The sequence below is a fragment of the Meriones unguiculatus genome, chromosome 2 (genome assembly GCF_030254825.1).
Source record: "Meriones unguiculatus strain TT.TT164.6M chromosome 2, Bangor_MerUng_6.1, whole genome shotgun sequence".
Taxonomy (NCBI): domain Eukaryota; kingdom Metazoa; phylum Chordata; class Mammalia; order Rodentia; family Muridae; genus Meriones; species Meriones unguiculatus.
The window spans coordinates 95,203,316-95,224,894 of record NC_083350.1 but is presented as its reverse complement, the minus strand read 5'-3'; the positions used below and the strand labels follow the sequence as shown (position 1 = coordinate 95,224,894).

General features: G+C 41.8%; 1 protein-coding gene across 1 annotated transcript in view; it reads right to left on the bottom strand.

Moving 5' to 3' along the window:
* Positions 1 to 21,579, bottom strand: part of C2H12orf42 (chromosome 2 C12orf42 homolog) — a 117,171-nt gene that overhangs the window by 32,609 nt on the left and 62,983 nt on the right. Inside the window, exon 3 of the mRNA XM_060378619.1 lies at positions 18,786 to 18,897. Coding sequence (XP_060234602.1) covers positions 18,786 to 18,897 — 112 coding nt within the window. The remainder of the gene's footprint in view (positions 1 to 18,785; positions 18,898 to 21,579) is intronic.

The window sequence follows — 21,579 nt, the reverse complement described above, 5'->3', positions numbered from 1 at the left end:
ACACTCCCCGAGCAAGGAATGCTCTTTCCTTTTTCCTTTTTCTTCTCCTCTTTCAGCTTCTAGCTCTCACTACTTTTGCTTTGTTCCCCTTTAACAAGGTCACAACATCCAAAGCATTTAGGAATAAGCCATATTTTCTTTCTTTACTTTCTTTCTTTCCTTCCTTTCTCCTTCCTTCTTTCTTCCTTCTTTCCTTCCTTCCTTTATTTATTTTTGAGATTCTGCAACCCATCAGGAAATGGATTGTCAGAACTAAGTGCCTTCCTTTTACCTGCCTTTCTAAACATGGTGAATTCAACCCATGTGAAGATCAGAGTCCTTGAGCTAGGAAATGGGATGTTTTCTGCCACTTAGCTGCAGGAGGATCGATACACAATATTGAAACACAACATGCTCTGTAGCCAAGCAGAATGCCCTGCTGGCCTCCCTAAACAAACCCTCAGCCTCCTCACTCCACCTGAAAACACACAGAACACTTCAAGCACAAAAATCAAAGAACCCCACGAGTTCACTGCCCCCAAGAGTGCTCAGTGTCCCATTGCCTTAAAGACAGTGTTCACAGTCATCCACAAAATGTCACTATTTTTCAATCATATTCCGCTAATGAAAGATCAACACATAATTTTTAAAAAGCACATATGTCCCTTCCATGGTTCAAGATAAAATATGTTTGTGTCCACTTTTTATTTCTCAGTCTACTTTGGAGCACTGCCCACCCCACCCCCATGTGGTGCTGACTGCTTTCTGACCTTGGCCTTCACATTCTCTAAATGCAGAGATGTCAGTCCTGAGTGGGAGAGAAACAAGAAAGAATTGAAGTGTTCCCTGATGTAGGTCCCAGGAAATCCAGCTATAGATCAGTGGATCTCAAATATCTTTAATTTACAGACCATCATACCAAACATAATAAGCCTCCAAAGGTCCTTTCCCCACAAGCTGTAGCTGAAAAAAAAATGTTTTCCCAGAATAAATCAGAGGAAGGGTGCCATTAACGAGACAGAGAAAAATCTTACAAGAGAATGGGAATTGGGTAAGACACATGACAGTTCTTTCTTTTTTCTTTTCTGTATTTCTTTTATTTCTAACACTCAGACTAGTACCTCTAGGATCTAAAGCCCCAGGGCATAGACAGCTTCTGTTTCCGGCACTCTCTTCTCACTACCTGGAGCTCAGTACCCAGACTATATATATGTATATATTTTTAAATATATTATATATTTCTAATATATATACATAACTACATTAGGACCCAAGAGTCCTTGACTACCCTAATATTTTTAAAGATCTAGTTATATTTTATAAAATTAAGTGAGTGAATGCCTGGTGCCCACAGAGAGCAGAAAAGGGCACAGATCCCCTGGAATAGGAGTTACAGATGATTGCAAGCTACCATGTGGATGCTGGAAAACAAACCCTGGCCTCTTGAACACTGAGCCATCACTCCAACCCCCTCTCTCCTAATGCTTTTGAGCAAAACTTTTAAAAAACATACACATATATAATCAGAAAATACTTACCTTTAAAAATACTTTTACTTTTACATCATTAGAAAAACAAAGAGTGAGCCCAGTGTGGTGGCACACACCTTTGATTTCAGCACTCCAGGAGGCAGAGGCAGGCAGATCTCTGTGAGTTCAAGGCCAACCTATTATACAAAGCCAGTCCAGGACAGCCAAGGCTACATAGAAAAACCCTGTCTTGAAAAAAAGAAAAGAAATACCAAGACCTTAAAGTGGCTCTCCACAAGGCAAGCACTGTCACTAGCAGCAAAGTGGCAATGTTTCTCAATCAGAGGCAAAGCAAAAGGATTCTCAGGTCCCTAGAATGTGTCATTCCACCTCCAACTTGATTCTTGATAGAGCCACAGAAGGAAGGATGGGGTGGCAATGTGGTGTCCTTGCTGATAAAGCTGCTCCTAACAGAAATGCTTCTGTGGCACAGCTAAAACTATCATGTTAGAGCTAAACTGTGTTGGGCTCGATAGAAGCTGGTCAAAGAAGAGCTGGTCAGATCAACACACAGACAAGAAACATTCAAGGAGAAGCCAAAGCCAAAGTGTAAAGCCAACTGGAAATTATGGAGCAACCGCCTGCAAAAGTGATCTTTTGTCTGTGCTGCCTAGGTAGGTGTCCCTTTCCACACAGCGGAATCCCATTCCTGTCTACAGGTTTGACACAGCCTGCCGAGGGGATAAGGACAAGCCTGAGACCCTGGCCAGAGGCAGATAGGAAGTCTGGTGGGCAAAGGATTTGAACCCGAGATGTGGCTTATCATGTGGGTATCTCTCTGGGTGAACATTCTCTCACAATCTACACACACCCTAGCACCTTCATATCCCAATCAAAAAGAGCTGGTTGAGTGAACAGGAGGTGACAGTGAGGGTCAAGGCTGTGAGGACAGCCAGGGCCCTCCTTCCCATAAGAGACGGCTGAGGTACGGGATAAAGGTCTCTGTGTCTCTACTTGGGATGACTGACTGACCCTGAAATTCTCACTCATACAAATAGCATGGTCAGGATTAAAATACTACCTCCGGCAGGTCGCCATTTAAAAGCATACATTCAAGATGGAAGGGATGCCTCCTTATTCCTTGGGCCTGCGCTGCTTCTGGAGTTGTTATGATAACACATTCATGAAGACTGTTTTCCAGAGGGAACCCCTTCACATCCTCAATCTCTCTGTACCATACACCCACTCCTTTTTCTGTCCCCCTTTCATTTTCAAGACTCAACCAGCCTCTTGTGGCCTTCCTGGATATTTGTCACAGGACAGTGTTTGTGTTCTGTCATGTTTCCACCAGAACTTTTGCCCTCTTCTGCCATCACTATAAGTTATTCCTCCTTAAGATAATGTTCTGTCATCCCATCCTTTTCTTTCTCTTTACCAGGAAACATGCAGAGGGATGGGACGGTAGGCCAGCAGTGAACACTGGCTTGTGGTCAGTAACAAACATATGAAATGTGGTTAGGACAAGGGACTACGTGCCTTGTTCTCAGGGAAATGTGCTGTAGATAAACACTGATGAGAGCTTCCAAACTTCCCAGACTAGAAAATCTAAGAGAAAGTAAGCCTCGGGCAGGCCGAAACAAGGAAATGACCAAGAGAGAAGCCAAGGTAGAGAGATGACTCTCTCAGGAAAGTGCCTGACATGTGACCATGGGATCCAAGCTTGATGCCCACAACCCATACAAAGAGGCAGCTGAGGTGGTATCAGCCTTTAAGCCCAGCAAGGAGGATGTAGAGACTATCCCTGGAACTCACTGGCCAGTCAGCCTGGCCCAGTCAGTGGCCTCAGACCAATTAGAGACCCTGTCTCGAATAAATAAATAAATAAACAAACAAATAAATAGATAAATAGAAAGAGAAAGAAAAAGATGGTCCCTGAGGAACAACTCTCAAAGTTGTCCCCTGGCCTCCACACACATGGTCATGCATCAGCACATACATGTGCATGCATATATGAAGCCGTACACATATAAGATAAAACCCAAAATTCCATAAACTATGTAACAGGGAATCAACTCTCTCCAAGATTATCAGGAAAAGTAAAAATGAAGGGAAGATACGAAAGAAGTAACAGTGTAAATGCCCTTCGGCGAATGACTAAGCATTACAAAAGTGGAATATAACCCAGCTTTACAAAGGAGTGAAGTATTGATGTGAGTAAGAAGTTGGATGAATCTCAACATGAAGGATGAAATAAGCTATTCGCAGAAGGTCACAGACTGGGTGCTTCTATTTGTACGACATTCTGAAAAAGATTAAAACCACAATGACAAAAAAACAAACAACAACAACAAAACCAGACCAGAGAAATGAGTAGAAGATGGAGACTATGTGGGAATTTCTGCAAGGAGCTCTTCTGCACCCTGAGTATAGCGTGGCTCCACAAATCTGCCTGGCATTAAGCACAAAACTGCGCGCCAGCAAACTCAGTGTTAGTAGTGCCAGGTAAAAACAAAATTAAAAGATGGTGTCAGAAAAAAATAAATAAATAAAGCAAGCTCAAACCAGGCGGTGGCACACACCTTTAATCCCAGCACTCAGAGGGGCAAAGGCAGCCTGGCATACAGCCAACGCTGCACAGAGAAAAACTGTCAATAAATAAATAAATAAATAAATAACAATTAAAAGGTCAAGAGCAGGGACAGTAATTGCAAATATACAGTACTTGATAAAGAATTAATTTCCCCAATGAAGGACTGTCAAAACTCAACAATAGGAAAAAATAAACATTCACTAAAGAAGATATGTGGCTATCAAATCATCATGTGAAAAAATTCTTTACATGACTGTAATCAATACCCAAATTAAAACCACCTGATCTGACTATTGTACCCTTCAATAAAAGCAAAATGAAAACACATATCCATATGACTTGGAACAGAAATAACTATCAGCTTTATTTATCATAGCCCAAATGGAGACAACACAAGTGGCCCTAAACATGGAACTTAACAAGCACATGATGGCATAACCATTCAGTGGAATCGTGAGTCGTCCGAGAAACAGTGAATTATGAACACAAACGAATCAACAAGTGTCTCTCACCTCCTGACAAGAACGTAGATAGTATGTCATTCTGCTAATAGAAACTTCTGGAAAATGCGAGCTAACCTGTGACAGAAGACAGCAGTGATTGCTCGGAGAGCTTTCCTATTGCTTTGATGAAACACCATGACCAGAGCATCTTGGAGGAAAGAGCATTTACTTGGTCATATGCTCTAGAGGGATACGTGTCCATCACAGCTTAGAAGCATGGCCACAGGCAGGCATGGTGACTGCTGCAGTAAGCTGGGAGCTCATCTCTTCAATAGCAATCACAAAGAGAGAGCACAAAGAGACAGCACCAGTCCTTAACACCTTAATGCCAACTGCATACTTCCTGCAGCAAGGCCACACACACTGAACCAACCAAAACAGTGCCGCTAACTGGGGACCAAGTATTCAGACAGCCTAGGGGGAACAGTTTAATCCAAACACCACCTAGTCTGCTCCCTGCCTCTCATAAGCTCATGACCATACCATACTGCAAAATGCATGCAGTCCAACTCTAAAAGTGCCCACACCCTTCTAGTCTCAGCACTGTGTAGAAGCCCAGAGTCTCCTCTGAGACTCAAGGCAGTCTCTCTCTCTCTCTCTCTCTCTCTCTCTCTCTCTCTCTCTCTCTAATTTATTTTACATCCTGACCACAGTTTACCTCCTTCCTTTTCTCCCAGTCTCTTCTCCCATGTTTCTCCTTCTCCCACCCCCTATCCACTTCTCCTCCATTTATCTTCAGAAATGGTTATCAGCCATATCAAGGTGCATATTAAGTTGCAGTAAGCCTAGTCACCTCCTCTCCTATGAAGGCTGCACAAGACAACCCAGTAGGGGGAAAGGGTCCCAAAGGGTCAAGGACAGCTCCTGTTCCCACTTGTAGGAGCCTACAAAAAGACCAAGCTACACACCTGAAATGTGCAGAGGGTCTGGGTCAGTCCCACACAGGCTCCCTGCTTGGTGGTTCTGTCCCTGTTAAGCCCCCATGGGCTCAGGTTAGTTATTCTGTGGGTTTTCTTCTGGTGTCTCAAGGCAACCCCTCCTCCACCCCCTCCCAAACAGAGTTTCTCTGTGTAGCCTTAGCTGTCCTAGACTTACTTTGTAGGCCAGGCTGGCCTTGAACTCACAGAGAGCTGCCTGCCTTTGCCCCAGGGTACTGGGGTTACAGGCATGGGCCACGCTCAAGGCAATCTCTTAATTGTATATATTAGTGTTCTAAAGAGGAGGAAAGAGAGCATACTGAGGAACTACTGAACCAGAGCAAGACGTAAATCCAGGAGGGCAAATTCTGGAGCTAAGTGGTGTCAAAGAGGCTGCGTAGCTCTGCTCTACCATCTTCGCTGACCGAAATAGGCACCTCTTTCTCAGGCCGGTTCCACTTCCTGCCTGCAGCTGTCCCTGACAGATATCTCATGACTTTGGCATCTCCAATGTCTTGAAGTCTCCAACACAACCAAGTTTATTTTCGCAGCTTCATGCCTCCCTCTCATAGCCTCTGGCCCTCTCAGGGCCTTCACGTAAGGATTACCCTGCCACACGATGCCTGACTGCAGAGGCTCTCTGCAACAACAGAGGAAGGTTCTATAGCCCCTTTACTCTTGTATCCGTGAGTCTAAACCAGCAGCATGTGAACAACACTGCCAAGTTTGGCTACCGGTCTAGGATGGGCCTTGGCTCCCTTGAATTACATTTGCAACAGCTTCTGTTTCTTCGTGTTCCTATAAAGGAGCATAAAGGTCCTTAGGACTCTCAGCTTGGAGGGGTCTTGCTCCAAGGAAGCACTTCCCTTATTCAAGTGCAGATCGGGCCTTGAAAGTCTTGGCTTTAAGTCTTAGTGCTATTTTTCTCTTCAAACAGTATATTTTGGATTTCATCCTACCCCGCTTATTTTCTTCATTATAAACCTCTGTCCCAGTCATTAGTAATAACCACACCACAGATTCACTATTATGCTGCCTTGAAATTACCTCCATCAAAAAAATTAATCCATTGGTCAAAGGCCAAATCCTTAAATAAATGATGTTCACATCACTCTTTTTCTCAATTCTATCTGAGCCACACTATAGCAATCTTGAAATGAAGCAAGCCGCTAGTCATTAACAAGACATTTGATTCTGCTCCAGAATCCTCAGGGTGGCTTCCTGTGGCTCTCCTACAGAGAGCCTATGTTTCCGTGCTGACGAGCCTAACCAGGGTGAACCGCCCTCAGCTGATCCCTCTCTACACCAGACCCTCGAGGCTAATGGTCTTGTCAAGTCTATTAGAACATCAGATTTTATCTTTGCACAGCTACAGGCTAAAGCCAAGGCTAGTTCATGAGGTACTGATAAGTTTCAAACAATATAAAAACAAAAATGCACTTTGCTAATGTGCAAGGTCAATTTCTAAGTCTCAATGATGCGGAAGGGGGAAGAATGGACTTGTTTCAAAATCAACTAATGAGAAACACGGAGCAACTTGATTGCCACCTCCCAGAGCTGACCTCGCTGCTTCACTAAGTCTTTCTTTAACTGTAAAGCATTGACAAGACAATGGGTTTCCAAAACCCAGCAGGACCCAGAGAAAGTTTACCACTGCGGAAGCATTCCTAGGTTTAACCTCTTCTTCCTAAAATCAAAGTCTGAGGGGAACCGCATACTACACCTGAAGAGGCATTTACTAAGGAGAAGGAGAAGAAGGAGAAGAAGAAGAGGAAGAGGAAGAGGAAGAGGAAGAGGAAGAGGAAGAGGAAGAAGAAGAAGAAGAAGAAGAAGAAGAAGAAGAAGAAGAAGAAGAAGAAGAAGAAGAAGAAGAAGTTGTGGTCTTGAGCTGTTTCCTGTCGTTCACCTGCCTAGCACAAACTGGAAAATTCATTTAAAAGGTTTATTTGAGTATATGACAAGGAAATGAGATAGATACATGTCAAGAGTAGAGCAGAGTTCATGATACTATTTAATTTTCAGTAGACATTACTTAACATTATTATTGCTTTTACTTACTTTCAATATTCAAAGAAATGTCAGCCCACCAGAGATAGCATATAAACATTGCCTTATGTGAAGTTTTCAATAGCGAGCATTGGCTGACCATGTAGTAACAGTGTTTTGCTGTAGAATATGCCATGTAGGAAAGCAAACCCACTTCATCCTGGAAACATACTCTAGGAGCAGCTGAACCATGGCAAATATTTCAAATACTGTTACAATATATGTTCTGTTAAGCAATCTGCTTCATTTGACATTAGTAAATAAGAGATCATTTAATATAATGTGATAGTTTGAAAACTACTTTTTCCGCACGTAATTTTCCTCACTATCTTAGTATATGAACCACCTCTAGGAGAAATATGTCAAGATATAGAAAAAGCAAGGTTTTTTTTTCCTGAAGGACTCTCACGGTTCCAGAAGTAACACCAAGAATTCACCAAAGTTTCTGCACGACAAAGCAAATGATTCTGTTTTTCTTCAGCTTATGAAAAGAATTAAAAAAAATTTACAGCTATGACTGAGGATTAATGTCTTGAACATGTAAAGAAGTAAAAAAAAAAACCTAAACAGTAAGTGACTAATAAAATAAACAGAATTTTTTCAGAAAGTGCAATTGACCAATAAAATTATAAAAATACTCAACATCTCTAGAATTGAGGGATATGAAAATTAAAAGTACATTATGATTCTACCTCTTCCCTGTCAGAATGGCTAGAATTGAAAAGTGACAATAAATGCAGATAAAATGTGGAGGAAAGGGAGCTCCAAACACGGCTGGTGGGTATAAAGTTGCCTCCCCAGTATGGAACCACTCTGGAAGTCCCTCAAAACAGCGGAAAATACAAACTACCACATAACCCAACTCTACCACCCCCGGGTACATATCAGAGACACAGGTACATACTGAAGGACTCTAAGACAACATATCATAGACACACCACACACCAATGTTTGCCTCAAAATTATTCACAGTAGCCAAGTCACAGGATCAAACTAGAAATCTGTCAGAAAGCGAATGGAGAAGGAAAATGTATTTTGGCACAATAGATTTTTATTCAGGCATAAATAAGAATGTAGTTATGTCATTTTCTGGACAATGGATGCAACTGGAGACATCCCATTAATTGAATTAAGTCATATACTTGTATTTTTTAATATTATGATACTAAAATTAACATAAAATCTTGGGGAAGAAAAGGGTCATGGTTTAACAGGAGTCTGTTCATATGTAGAGCTGAAAAGAAGTGAAGCGTCCTGGTTAACAGCCTGTCAAGTTGACACAGTTCTGGATCATATGAAGGAGTCTCCACTAAGGAATCCCTGATTAGTGAGTCCTGTGGCCACACCCACAGGGAACTGTCTTGGGAAATGATTGATGTGGGAGGGTCCTCCCTACTGTAGGTAGGACCAGCTCTGGGTCATCTCCTACTTTGGCTTTCTTGATGATGGACTATAACCCTCTAAGATGATATAAAATAAAATAAATTATTTGCTTCCCAAGTCAGTTTTGGTCAGTGGCTCACTACAGCAACAGAAAGCAAACTAGAGCAAATACCCTGAAGCTGGGGTAGAGAAGCAGTTTTGTAAGCCACTCAATGAGGATGCTGAGAATAGAACTCTGGCCTTCTGCAAAAGCAATAAAGGCACTTAACTACTGAACTATTTCTCTAGACCCCCAGAGGTTTCTTAAGTCTTAAAACTTGCAAGCTCAAACATAGTAGACACTTAAGAGAAACTACACTAGACATCGAGAACCTTACAGTGGATAAGTGGATTGATGTTACACACTGTTCTTAAACAAAACACCTCAGTATACGGGCCACTTTTCATATCTACACTGGCGGATACAGAGCAGAGCTTATAAATCCCATCATAGATATTCCTTTACTGGAAAACCATGCACTATGGTTGCTCTATTGCTACAGAAGTTAAAGATGAGTGTGCCTGTTTGGATGCCAATGTGAGACCAAAATTTAATGCCTGGGTGAGGTTGCATTATATCCCACTATTGCTCTTGGCATGTGTGCTTGTCACATTATGCTTACAGAACTGAATCATCACCATTGGCTTTGATCTCTTAGACAGCTCAAAAACTAAGGAAGCATGCCTTTAGACAGAGGGAAAGAACAACGTGACCAGTGAATGGTATTGCCAATATAACTAATAGGAAAAAGATAATAAAACCTTACAAAAGGTCAAAAAAAGTCAGATGAAAAACACTACATATTTTATCTTACTTGTTGCTCCTAGAATTTTTATAGATCCACAAGTATATATACACACATATGTCATATATGATATGATATGGTATGGTATGATATGAGAAGGGAAAGCAGAGAAAGGGAGAAGGCTAACAGAGTAGGACAATGAAAGGGAGCATTACTAATGAGGGTAAAGGGGGGGTGAATATGCTCAAAGCACATGATATATTTGAAAAAACTTTTCATTTTTTAACATATAAATAGAAAGTAAATGTGATTATGCAGACACACCACCTTACAAAGAACAGAACTATAGAACATGCCCAACCAATATCATTTCCTTTTCTGCTCAGGTCAAACCGTATTTCTGCCAAAAATAACAGGAAATCTAAATATTTATGCCTCCAAACTTTACACGCCTGAATCCTCCATGTATCTCCTTATATTTAACCACTCAAAATTTAAAATTATATTTTAATTATAATTACATAAAATTAAAAATATTTTAATTGTAATAATATTTAATAAAAATAATCATGTTAAAATATATACTGAACTTTTTTTAATAGCCATTTACCCTGCCTTTTTAACACTGCCAGTACTTTTGTTAAGACTATCACTATTTTTGTAGTGTTTCCGGGTCATGCCGTGAGTGATCAGCCCCCTACTCAGTTTTTCTCACTGAAGCATGTAAATTATTTTTTCAGAACACAGTCCTAATTGTATAATCATAGAAATAAGTGATTTCTGAGCCTACCCAGAGCTGTCTCCCTGTCATTTCTAATACTGCATGAACCCTAGTTTGCAAACAAGTGTAAAGAAACTGACCCGGGAGGCTGTGAGAGCTATTGCTACCTAAAGAGAACAGCAGAGTGTGTCCAACAGATGCTGGTGAATGATAAATGGTATGACGCAGCAATGCTCATCAGTACCTCTCCAAGCCTCATCCTTTCCTCCTCAAAACTTTGCCCTTTCTCCCATGGGTAGCTGCTCTCTTGTTCTCTAACCATTTCTTCCTCTACGTTTTTTTTCCCCTATAAATTTGAAAATAAGTGTTCTCCAGCTCATGGAGAAGACAATGCTGGGCTGAAACAGGAAATCTTTTGCTCTGGGACCTCATTTCTTTAAAGAAGAAACAGTGTATTGGGAAACATTAGAACACAGGCTCAAAGCTTTGTGTCATATTCAAGGACACCGTGATCCAAGCCGAAGCAAATAGGCTGTAGGAAGAAGGATCACGAGGTCCCAGTGAGGCGCCAGTCTAAGCTTCCTCAACTAGTCCCCAAGAGAGACTGACTGCCCCCGTTAGTTTATCGAAAAGCAAAAAATGGAAGGAATGATAATACAACTTCCTTTAGAGTTTCTATGAGGATTAAAATGATGGTTGGGACAGGAGTTCAGTGAGCGTCAGCACTATTTCTGCTTTATTAGACACAGTCTACTAATGCTGTAATAGGAAGTGCAGAGGTCTCAGCCTAGCACAGTGGAGCATGTTAAACACAGTTAGCCAAACATGGCTTGCCTGGCCAAGTCCTCACCTACCTCTCCTTGCGGCTCACTCGGCCCCTGCTCGGACTCCCAATGTAAAGAGCTACAACATTGCTACTTTTCGCTCAGCAAAATGGCACAGAACACAGCCCCAGAAGACATCCTAAATCATCTGCAAATCCTAGAGGTTAGTTACCACGCGGGCGCAAACAAAGAGCTTTACATAGGAAATTCAGAGACATCACCCTTGGAGGGGTGCACCAGCAGGCCGACTGCCCTGTTACTCACAAAATGCCAGTCCTTCTGTTCCCACAGAGTTTCACAGAATTCAAAACCGGAGCTGGGGAGGGGGAGGGAGAGGGAGAGCACAAAGCCTGGGAGGCAGGAGTGAGTGAGGGCGACTGTGTTATTAATCCACGTGATTAATCCAGCATACTAAGGAAGGCTGCAGAATCAAAACCTGTGTAGTTTTGATCCACACGAATTAGAAAACATTGCTGCTTTCACTTGCCAGCGCCTCCATCCTTGCTTTGTGGTTGAGCTTCACTCTTCGGAGTCTGGAAGGCACAAAGAAGAGAGGGCATTCACAAGAGGAGCCCGCAGCACAAGCGCTTTGACCAATGTCCTTCTCCCCTCCCTTTCTGGGACACACTTCCTGAATTTCCCAGACCTAAGCCCTGAGGTTTGTATTAGCATCATTTCCTCCCAAAAGCTGAACATCTGGAAGCTGTCCTCCAAATGCAGATGTCTGTCAACCCATGAAAAGTAGGTTTACCCCAAGAGGTGGGATGTCAAATCCTACCCCAAGCTCTTCTGCGAGATAAGCGGTGAGAAGGGTATTTCAGATCCTGATGGGATCTACCCCTTTTGGGGTGAGCAACCCCGAAGAGCCCCCAGAAGAATCTGAGCATTTTCTCATGAGCTTGAGGGAGTAGAATGGAAGCTGTTGGTTGTGCCAAAGAAAGAGCAAGAAATCTTCAGAGAAAGGAAGATGGCAAGAAAGGCATTGTCTTGCTGTATTGCCTTCTGTCCGTTATGACATGACTCCGATGTTTGTGTATAAACAAGCTCAGATACAAAGCTGAATGACAAGAGCAAAACAGGGGCCTCTCTGGGAAATCACTGTGGCCTTAGCCGAGGGATTACCAAGAATTATGAGGCTTTTGTAGAGAATAAATTCTGCTGAGCCCGTTACTAGTGCTCTGTCTACAGAAGGGTGACTTCCGCAAGAAACACAAAAAAGCTCCCTCAAACCTGTACAGACAGTTCATGCTTGGATCTGAGCTCTAGGATGTACGAGGGCTCCAGGCTAAGAGTCCCAGCTCTCCTTCTCACTTTCCTCTTCCTGTCTTCCCATTTTCTCCACACTCTGCGTCCTAGCCCTACTGTGTAGACAGAGGCCAACAGCTGGAATGCTGTCCCTCAGGTGACACTCTGTGGTCACCAGGTCAATCCATACAAATTCAACAGAAAGCCAGATGCTTTGGCGATCTCCTTTTAGAAAAACTTTATGCTTGCCTCTACCCTACACTTTATCCACAGATTCGTCTTAGGGCTGCCTTCAGTGCTCAGCATGGAGCTTCATAGGAAGCAAGCGCTTCCTATCACGACTGAACTGTACCACAGGAATCAGTCTCAGCCAGCGACCACAGCCTTCAGAAGTCCCCATCTCCCTAACTGGAGACACTCATCCTTGATGAATTTGTTTGTGTGACTCCCACTGGAATTTGTAGACATTGGTGAAAACACAGTCTGTGGCCGAATGAGCTTATTGAGAGTCTTGTCACATGAATATCTGGAGAGTGTATTTTGGGTTCATGTGCTCATGTTGTGTATGTCTCTGTGTGTATGCAAGCACACACTTGAATACACTATTATTAGCATTTATATCTGTGTGTGTGTGTGTGTGTGTGTGTGCGCGTGTGCGCACGTGTGTTAATGTAAAAGACACTAAGAAAATGAGCAATGGGAAGTCCTAAATTTTGATTGGTTGATAACTGTCTTATCTGAATAAAACAAAACAAAACAAAAAAAAAAAAAAACTTTTCTACAGCATTCTGCAGTCGAACCATCCAGGCTGTCTAAAAAATGTTTTTCAAATGTTTTCAAATCAGCTCCTCTTCCTCTTGCTTTAAGCCAGAGGACATTGCAGAGAAATTAGGCAACTTGCACAGGGTCACACAGCTAATAGTTAAGCTAGGCCTGTGCTGCCCCGGGCCTCATCTCCTCCATATTCTTCAAGTGTCAGCCCCCCAACCTAGGCTCCGTATGCTATGAACCAGGACTTCCTAGCAGTTAAAACAAATGTGTTCCTGTTAGAGTTCTTTTTTTTTTTAATTTTTCTTTATTAATTACAGAGAGCATCAAACCCCCTGCAACTGGAGTAGCAGATGGTTGTGACCCCCCAGGTGAGTACCAGGAATTGAACCCAGGTCCTCTGGAAGAGCAGTCAGTGCTCTTAACTGCTGAGCCATCTCTTCAGCACCCTGTTAGAGTTCTTAATTGTCCTACATGACACTAGCTACCCTCTCCTTCCTTTTCAAGTTCATGACCACATTTGAATGTTGAAACAGTGACGCTAACAATTACCGGACATTAAATAAGGTCTTGTCACTGTCTCAGGAACTTTAACTATATCGTGACATTTCTCGCAATAAAATATAGGATCCAGGTTCAATTCCCAGCACCCACATGGCAGCTCAAAACTGTCTAACTCCAGTTCCAGGGGACCTGACACCCTCACACAGACAGACATGTGGACAAAACGCCAATGCACATGAAATAAAAATAAATTATTTTTAAAATTGACAGCTGAGGTTGACCTCTGACCTCTTGTCTCTCTATATATACATATACATATATATATACACATAATTATAATTAACTAGTCAATTAAAGAAAATAAATCATCCCAAAACCTTAGCTAAATATAGCTTATGTGTATGCACACACACTTACACCACACGCACGAGTACACAAGTTCCCATGATTCTGAGGGTTGACAGGAATAGTCATGCTCTGGGTCATCTCAGCCAAAGGTAAGTACTGGAGGGTGAACACCCTGGCAACTCAAATGATAGGCAAACTTGTCACTCTATCAGGCTCATTCACACTCGTGCTGTCAGCTGAGTGACAACCTCATGTTTCTTACCATTCATCAGGACACCTGGATTCACTCTAGGACAATGGTAAGGTTCCCAGTAGTGTCAGAGCAAGCCACAAAGCAAATCACACTTAAATTATCTTTCTCTGTGGTACCATCTAGAGTCTCATTAGTCAAAACTAGCAGAGTAGGCAAGCTGGGGTTCAATGTGTGGAGAAAAACGTCCTGTTGATGGCAGGAATGGGAAAAATACATTTTAAAGATGCATGTATCAAGAAGTCCATGAAGTTTTTGTGGCTATTTTTACAATTTTTGTGGCAGCTTGCCTAGTCTAGTCCTGAAAAGAATAGAAACTGAAAGGGATGTGGTAATTACTAGGGTTATTTAAGAAACAGCATCCAGGAGGAGCCATTTCAGTGATAAGAACAATTGATCTACAAGACACCAAGCCAAAACTTAAGACCATTTCTGTGGGAGACACTGAGTGTTATTTATCCTTTGTTACCCTGTATAACTGGTCCATCTCCGCCTCCACTCACTTGCATCCTCATTGCCAGTGCATCCCTGTGGTTCCTTTGGCACTTTTTCTGTAGCCTGTAGTAGGACGCCATTATATTGTGGAAGGTTTTTTCCTCCCATCCTTAAGCTCCTAGAATAAAGACTCAGTAGACTCATTAACTATTACGTGAATACCTAGGCCATAAAGCTAGGCTCTTCTCTGACTAACTCACAACTTAAAATAACCCATTATACTAATCTACATTCTGGTATGTGGCTGGTTACCTGAGCTCAGGTACCTTTTTGCATCTTGCTCTCTGAATCTTGTACACCTGACTATCCCTGAATCCCTTCTGCCTGGCAGAAGTCCCAACTATATCCTGCCGAAGCTCCGGGCCATAGGTTTTTAATTGACAGGTGTTGCATCCATACAGCACATAAGAGATTCCTTCTACAATAGCCTTCTCGTTTTCTCATTTGTTTTTGCTGCAATTAAGTATACAGACCACAAGGTAGGAAGAGGAACAGTGACTTCAATGCACCAATGGAATTTAGGACAAAATCCAAAACTCTTCCTTGTGACTGACAAAGATTGCCATAACCTTAGCACTTTTACTTTTCATTTCAATCTACACAACACTTTCCTTTCTCCAGAACAAATGTCAATTTTCTTCCAACCCTTCTGTATTCCCTGGATTGCACTAGTTAATCTGGGTTTTTTGTTGTTGTTGTTGTTATTTAGTTTTGAACTTATCTTTCAGTATTTTGAAAAACTGTGTAGAAGCTGCTTCAATATGAGATTTACTGAAGTAAAATTTACATAGTGTATAATTCACTGATTAGCATCTAGCTATATGCCTCACCAAACATGCAGATCTGTGATCATTATCATAATTAAGATCTAAACAGTTTAAGCACATCAATAAAGCCTCTCATTAAAAAAAAAGAAAAACCCACATTTTTCATCTGATAACTGAACCGTTATTGTAAATCCATACTATACACTAATACCCAACACTAACCCTATGGATCTGAAAGGCATTATACTAAATGAAGAAAGTTAGACTTAGGAAATTACATGTCATATGATTCTGTCGATAGAGAACCTAGAAATGAGGTGACTACCAATATATTAAATAGACAGTTTGTCTGCAGAGTTGGGCAGGGTCTGATCATGAAGGTGCATGAGAAAATTCACCTATTTTTCTTCATAGTTTTTATTATTATCTATTGTAACCTGGATAATTTGTTTGCTTATTAACTTTTACCTTACTTAAAAGGTACATTTCCAGAGAATAGGAATCTTACCTGCCTTATTCATGTCTGTATTTCCAAAAACTAGTCTGATGCCAGTTACCTGAAGGGTGTTCAACCATCGCATACTGAGTAAATTCATGGCTGTGTAAACACTCCCCCACATCAGCCTTCGATCGCAACCTTCATCTTTAGTCCACGATCATGCCCTGTGAACATCACCTCCTACACACTGACCCTGGCCAGTCCTCCCTCTAATTTCATAAACACACCATTCTCTTATCATCTTTTCCCTTGATAACTGTAAACACCCTCCAGGGTAGTTTTCTTGCCTACAGTCTTGCCTTTCAATTGTCTTTAACTGCTATTAGAGACAACTGGATCACATCATTCCTTGTTTTAAAGGAAAAGGCAGTGGCTCCTCCTTCCCCACCAGCCGGCCTCACTATGGGTCTTCCCTCTTTCAAGTGCCCAGGTCAGCTCCCTATCCTGATAGAGCATTCAGAACCAAGATGCTGTCATTTGTCCTACAAGCTATGTGGAACCAAGTAAGAGTATCAGCTCTAGGGCATCCTGATAACTAGCTGTCCTCTCAACCATTGGTGCCACTTAGTCACAGCTTACCTGGAGACTTCAGGCCACCAAGCTTAAATGAATATTAAAGCACTGAGAGCTACATAATTTTAAGTGTGGCATCTTTCAAACAGTTTCAGCTATAACCTCGGCTCCGAAGATCCTCATACTGAATTATGAAATCCTACAGTTTTTTGTTTGTTTGTTTGTTTTCAGATACATACAGTGGCCAGTTTTGGTCTTCCTTTGTATTTTGAAAAGAAGATGCCATCATTTACTTTTTATGAATTACGTCAATTGCCTGAAACTAAGGGACTAAATATCTAGTGGAATCTTTGTACAATACTAGCAGGAGTGGGATAGATCAAAATCCAACTTAATACGTGCTACCGAACCCCTGAAATACAAAATCCATAGTACAATTGTTTTTTAGTGTCTAAAGGCAACTAGTTCTTGAACTCCTTTTCCATGAGTACCAAAAACTTGATGCCATGTCCCTTGTGTGAAAAGGCATAGCACCTGTAAATAGCCTACAGGGCTTCACGCAGCTTAAATCATCTCTGGGTCCCTGCGGTGCTTGATAACAATGTGTATGCTGTGTAAATGCTTGTTAAAGCATATCATTTCATATAATGACAGAGCTAAAATATCTACATATGCTTAAAATAGAGGGATTATCATAGGCATAAACACATTTTGAGCTGCAGTTGGTTGAATCTATAGATATAAAGCCTTGCATAAAGATCTCATCAAAATTATACAATCCCGGACATTGAAACTATAATAAAACAAACCAAACCTTTCAACATCCCTGAATCCAAGTATATGCAAGAAACTAGTGAAGAACCAGCTTGCCTCCAGCTTAGATTTAAAAGCCATCTTAGAGTAAAGACAAACTAGGTTCAGTCCTGTTTGTGACGGTATCTGTTTCTCAAGGATTGGACTAGGCCTCGCCTCTAACCTTGACTACAAGTGTTTCTGTCCTGCCTGTCTCAGGAATGGCAACCATGTCTTTGTTTCAGTTATATGAGCACCCCCCATGACTACCTTGCTATGACTAACTGTTGTGATTACCTTGTTCTGACTGCCTGTTATGTTCTGCTCCTGGAACCCTTGCTTCTTTCCTCCTGAGCTCTATAAAATCCTTGTCTTCCTCACAACCAATGCTGACCTCTTGAACCCTGATTTAGGCAGTGAGGCAGCCTATGTACACAAACTTTCTAGCCTTAAAAATTAATAAAACAATACAGCACACACATCAAAGCACAACCATGAGCTGCATTGTTGATTGTTGTAAAATTGTTACTTTTTCTTAGATAACAAATTGGTCATGTAATTCATCTCCCTTTCAAGTCAGCGAAATGTCCCTCAAAATGGAATTTATCAATAATTCCAACTTGCCATAACAGTCTGTAGTGAAAGAACATGGAAGATAAGAACAGACCTACAAAACATGTTGACCTCATTAAAAAAAAAACAAAAACAAAAAAACATTTTCTTGTAAAAGCTTACTTCACGTCAACTTAGTTTGGAAAACCTTCCCTACCCTCACTTCTCTTTCTCTTTACCTCTCTGTCCCTGCTCTCCACACACGCATTTGGTACAATTTAGGTTCAGTTTCCACAGTGACCTAAATAACATGCTTCATTTCCCCAGGTTCTTGCCACCCTGATTTGGGTCTAAAAGTTGCCAGACATAATGTAGAGACACAAATACAGGAAGAAATAAGGTTTTACCTTTGATTCATTTCGGTTTTTGAGACAGGTCTCACTGTCTAGCCATCGGTAGACTAGAACTCAATATATAGAGCAGATTGGCCTCAAACTCACCGAGATTGGCCTCAAGGTTTTATATGTGCCATCATCCACTCTAAGACTCATACATGCCTCTGGCTACAATTTGCTACCCTTTCTGAAAGTAAAAGCAACAGTTAAATAAAACCAGTAATGTCAGTGGGACTAAACGTAATACTGTCCATGAGCCATGGATCCAACCAAGCCTGGGGTCAGTGTCCCCCTGGATTTGCAAACTTCATGAACCAATGAAGTGCCTCTTTCATTGCCAAGATGAAATGTAGCTAAAGTGTAAAAACCTTATGATTTTTGCCTATATGTTCTATAGTTTCTTTGGAAACCATGAACTTTATTGGGCTTGTTTAATTTACCTGAAAATGGCAGCAAATATAATTTATCCATATTTTGGAATGTAGAAAAATTCTTCATATGACTAACATATCTGGAGCAGGGCAAAACTGCTTTTTCAAAACGAGGGCTAGGCTGTGAGATAAAAGAGAAAAATAAAACTGTGTTAGCTCTGTGTCTCCAAAAATAAGGCATGCCCCCTACAATTCTTACTTCACTAAATGAGTAACTTTGTAATGGCTTCTTTGTCTCTTTATTCTTTAAAAGTTACAATCCTGTAACTATACTACAATTCACAGACCCAAGAGGGCCCATGGGAGGAGGCTTGCATTTCATTCAGGAGGAGAAACAGAATAGTAAGCAGAAGTGGTTGAAGAAAAGGAACAGGATAAGAGAGGAAACCTTGAAGGAAATAGGAGTGGGGATCAGATATGGGGAGAGTGGGGGCAGGAGGACAGAGGGCTTGCAGAGAGAGGAGAAACCATGAGCAGGTCATCTCTTAGACAAGCTGGAGGCCTGCAACAGGGTGGGCCCCTGGGAAGATATGAGGGTGAGTTTAGCTGAGACCCCTGGTGGCAGGGGTCATGGAGACTGGAGAGGCCACCCTCTAACCAGACAGGACTCCCTGTGAAGGGAGGAGAAAACAAAAACTTCCACCCAGAATTTACCCTGCCTACATGATGTACAGGGATAAAGACAGAACAGAGATTGAGGGAATGTGCAACCAGTGCCTAGCCCAACCTGAGACCCACCGCATGGGAGAGAGCCAACCTCTGATACTATCGATGATGCTCTGCTGTGTTTGCCCAGCACAGCGTTCCTCTGAGAGGCTCTACCCAGCAACAGATAGAAACAGAAGCTGAGACTCACAGCCAAATAACAAGCAGAGCATAGGGAGCGTTATGGAAAAATGGGGACAAGGATAAAAGGATCTGGAGGGGACAGGAGCTCCACAAAACACACACATATACACATGCACATACACACACACACACACTCATGCACACATACACACATGCACATATTCACACACATACACACATATGCAAACACACACACATATATACACCCGTGCAGACACATACACACGCATCCTCCTTATATGTTTTATTGAAGGAGTTAGTGAACATTTTCTGTAGCAGCAACAGAAATCAAACTAGACTTTCCCAATTTCATTCCTCCATTCCTCTCTGCATGAACGAGGATGAGTTGTCCTGTCTGTTCCCTGGTTTCTGTTTTTCTAGGGCTACCTTCACAGCAATCATTATCCTCACTTTAAAGTGGAAAACTAAACAATTTTCCAAGGCTGCAGATGCGATTGTTGTAAGGAAGTCCCAAATCTATTCTTTCCAAACTTATATTCCTTTTTGTTTGTTTTTTGTTTTTCGATTTGTTTTTCAAGACAGGGCTTCTCTGTGCAGGCTGTTCTGCAACTTGCTCTGTAGACCAGGCTGGCCTTGAACTCTGTCTTCACAATGCTAGGGTTAAAGGTATGTGCCATCACCACCTGGCTCCAAAACCTACATTCTCCACTGCCCATCATATTACTTTCTCTTTTTATCACTGTCATATTCAGCAATGCAAACACAGATCCAGGAAGGTCACCCTGACTGTTTCTCTTCCAGTCTTCTGCTCTGCTCAGCCCTGACTCTCACCTCTCAAGACCCTCAGACCCCTCCCTCCTCCACAGTCCTTTAATACCCATTAGCTTAACTACTTAGAGCCTTGTTTGAAGTTTGCCTTTATAGAATTCTCCTTTTTATATCCTTTTTCTAAAAGAAAAAACATAAATAAGGTATGCTTATCCTGATATATAATGTCTGTGGCAGAGTCCAGGAGTATACACTGACTTTAAAAACAAAGTCTACCCAGAGAAATCTACAAATAACAAATAACTTATTAGGACATGCTCAGCAGCGCCACCAAGAAGCCAGTTACATGAGGAGATTCTGTCACTCCACCTAGATCTACTCAATCAGGATCTGAACCACAGCAGAGTTTATGGTGATTCTACACTCACGTGAAAAAATGTAGAGCACTTTTTATGTAAAGAGTTCAATGCTCTCTCTAGAGGAAGCTGGTGAGGACCCAGACTGCTGCCTCTTCCTCTTCAGACTAGGGAAGTTGAGGCATCGAAAGCTAACACAGTCCACGCCCCCTCATCTCAGTCACCCAGTGCTTTGGCATAGTTCCTGCTACATGACACAGGAGGCTTTATTGGTCTATGTTGGATTGAACTGATTTGAACTAATTGATTGATATTTCAAAGCATACATTGAAATACCTTGTTATATTCAACTTGTATGTTTTGTGGAGCTAGGATTGGACTGAAATGATGAAGAATGAATGGAGATGAGGCTGCCAGTGTCATGAGAAAAATGAACCCTGGCTCCTTAAAGGAGCATCTCACCATTGGGAAGGGACTCCTCTCTATGAAGACCTGTTGCGATCACTCGATTCAGGGCTTGAAGTCGGCACGTGCTCTATATTTGAAAGCAGAAACCCCCACTTCTTTTTTTTTTTAAGAAAGAGCAAACTTTCACCACAAAGATACAAGAACAGTCAATATTGATCTTCTTGACAAATGGCGCACCTCATGCCACAGGCGGCTCAAGCGTCTGTTCAGAACAGCAGCCCTCTCCTTTGTCAGGAAATAAAGCCAAGTGGCCTCACGCACTATCAGCTGCAGATCACAAATATTGAAAAGAAATGAATTTCTCTGGATGAAAAGCACCTTTCTTTGTTTCCCAACCCTCTCTCCTCCCAAGTCATGTTGATTTTGGGGCTGCGCAGAGTCCCAACACCTGTACTTTCAAT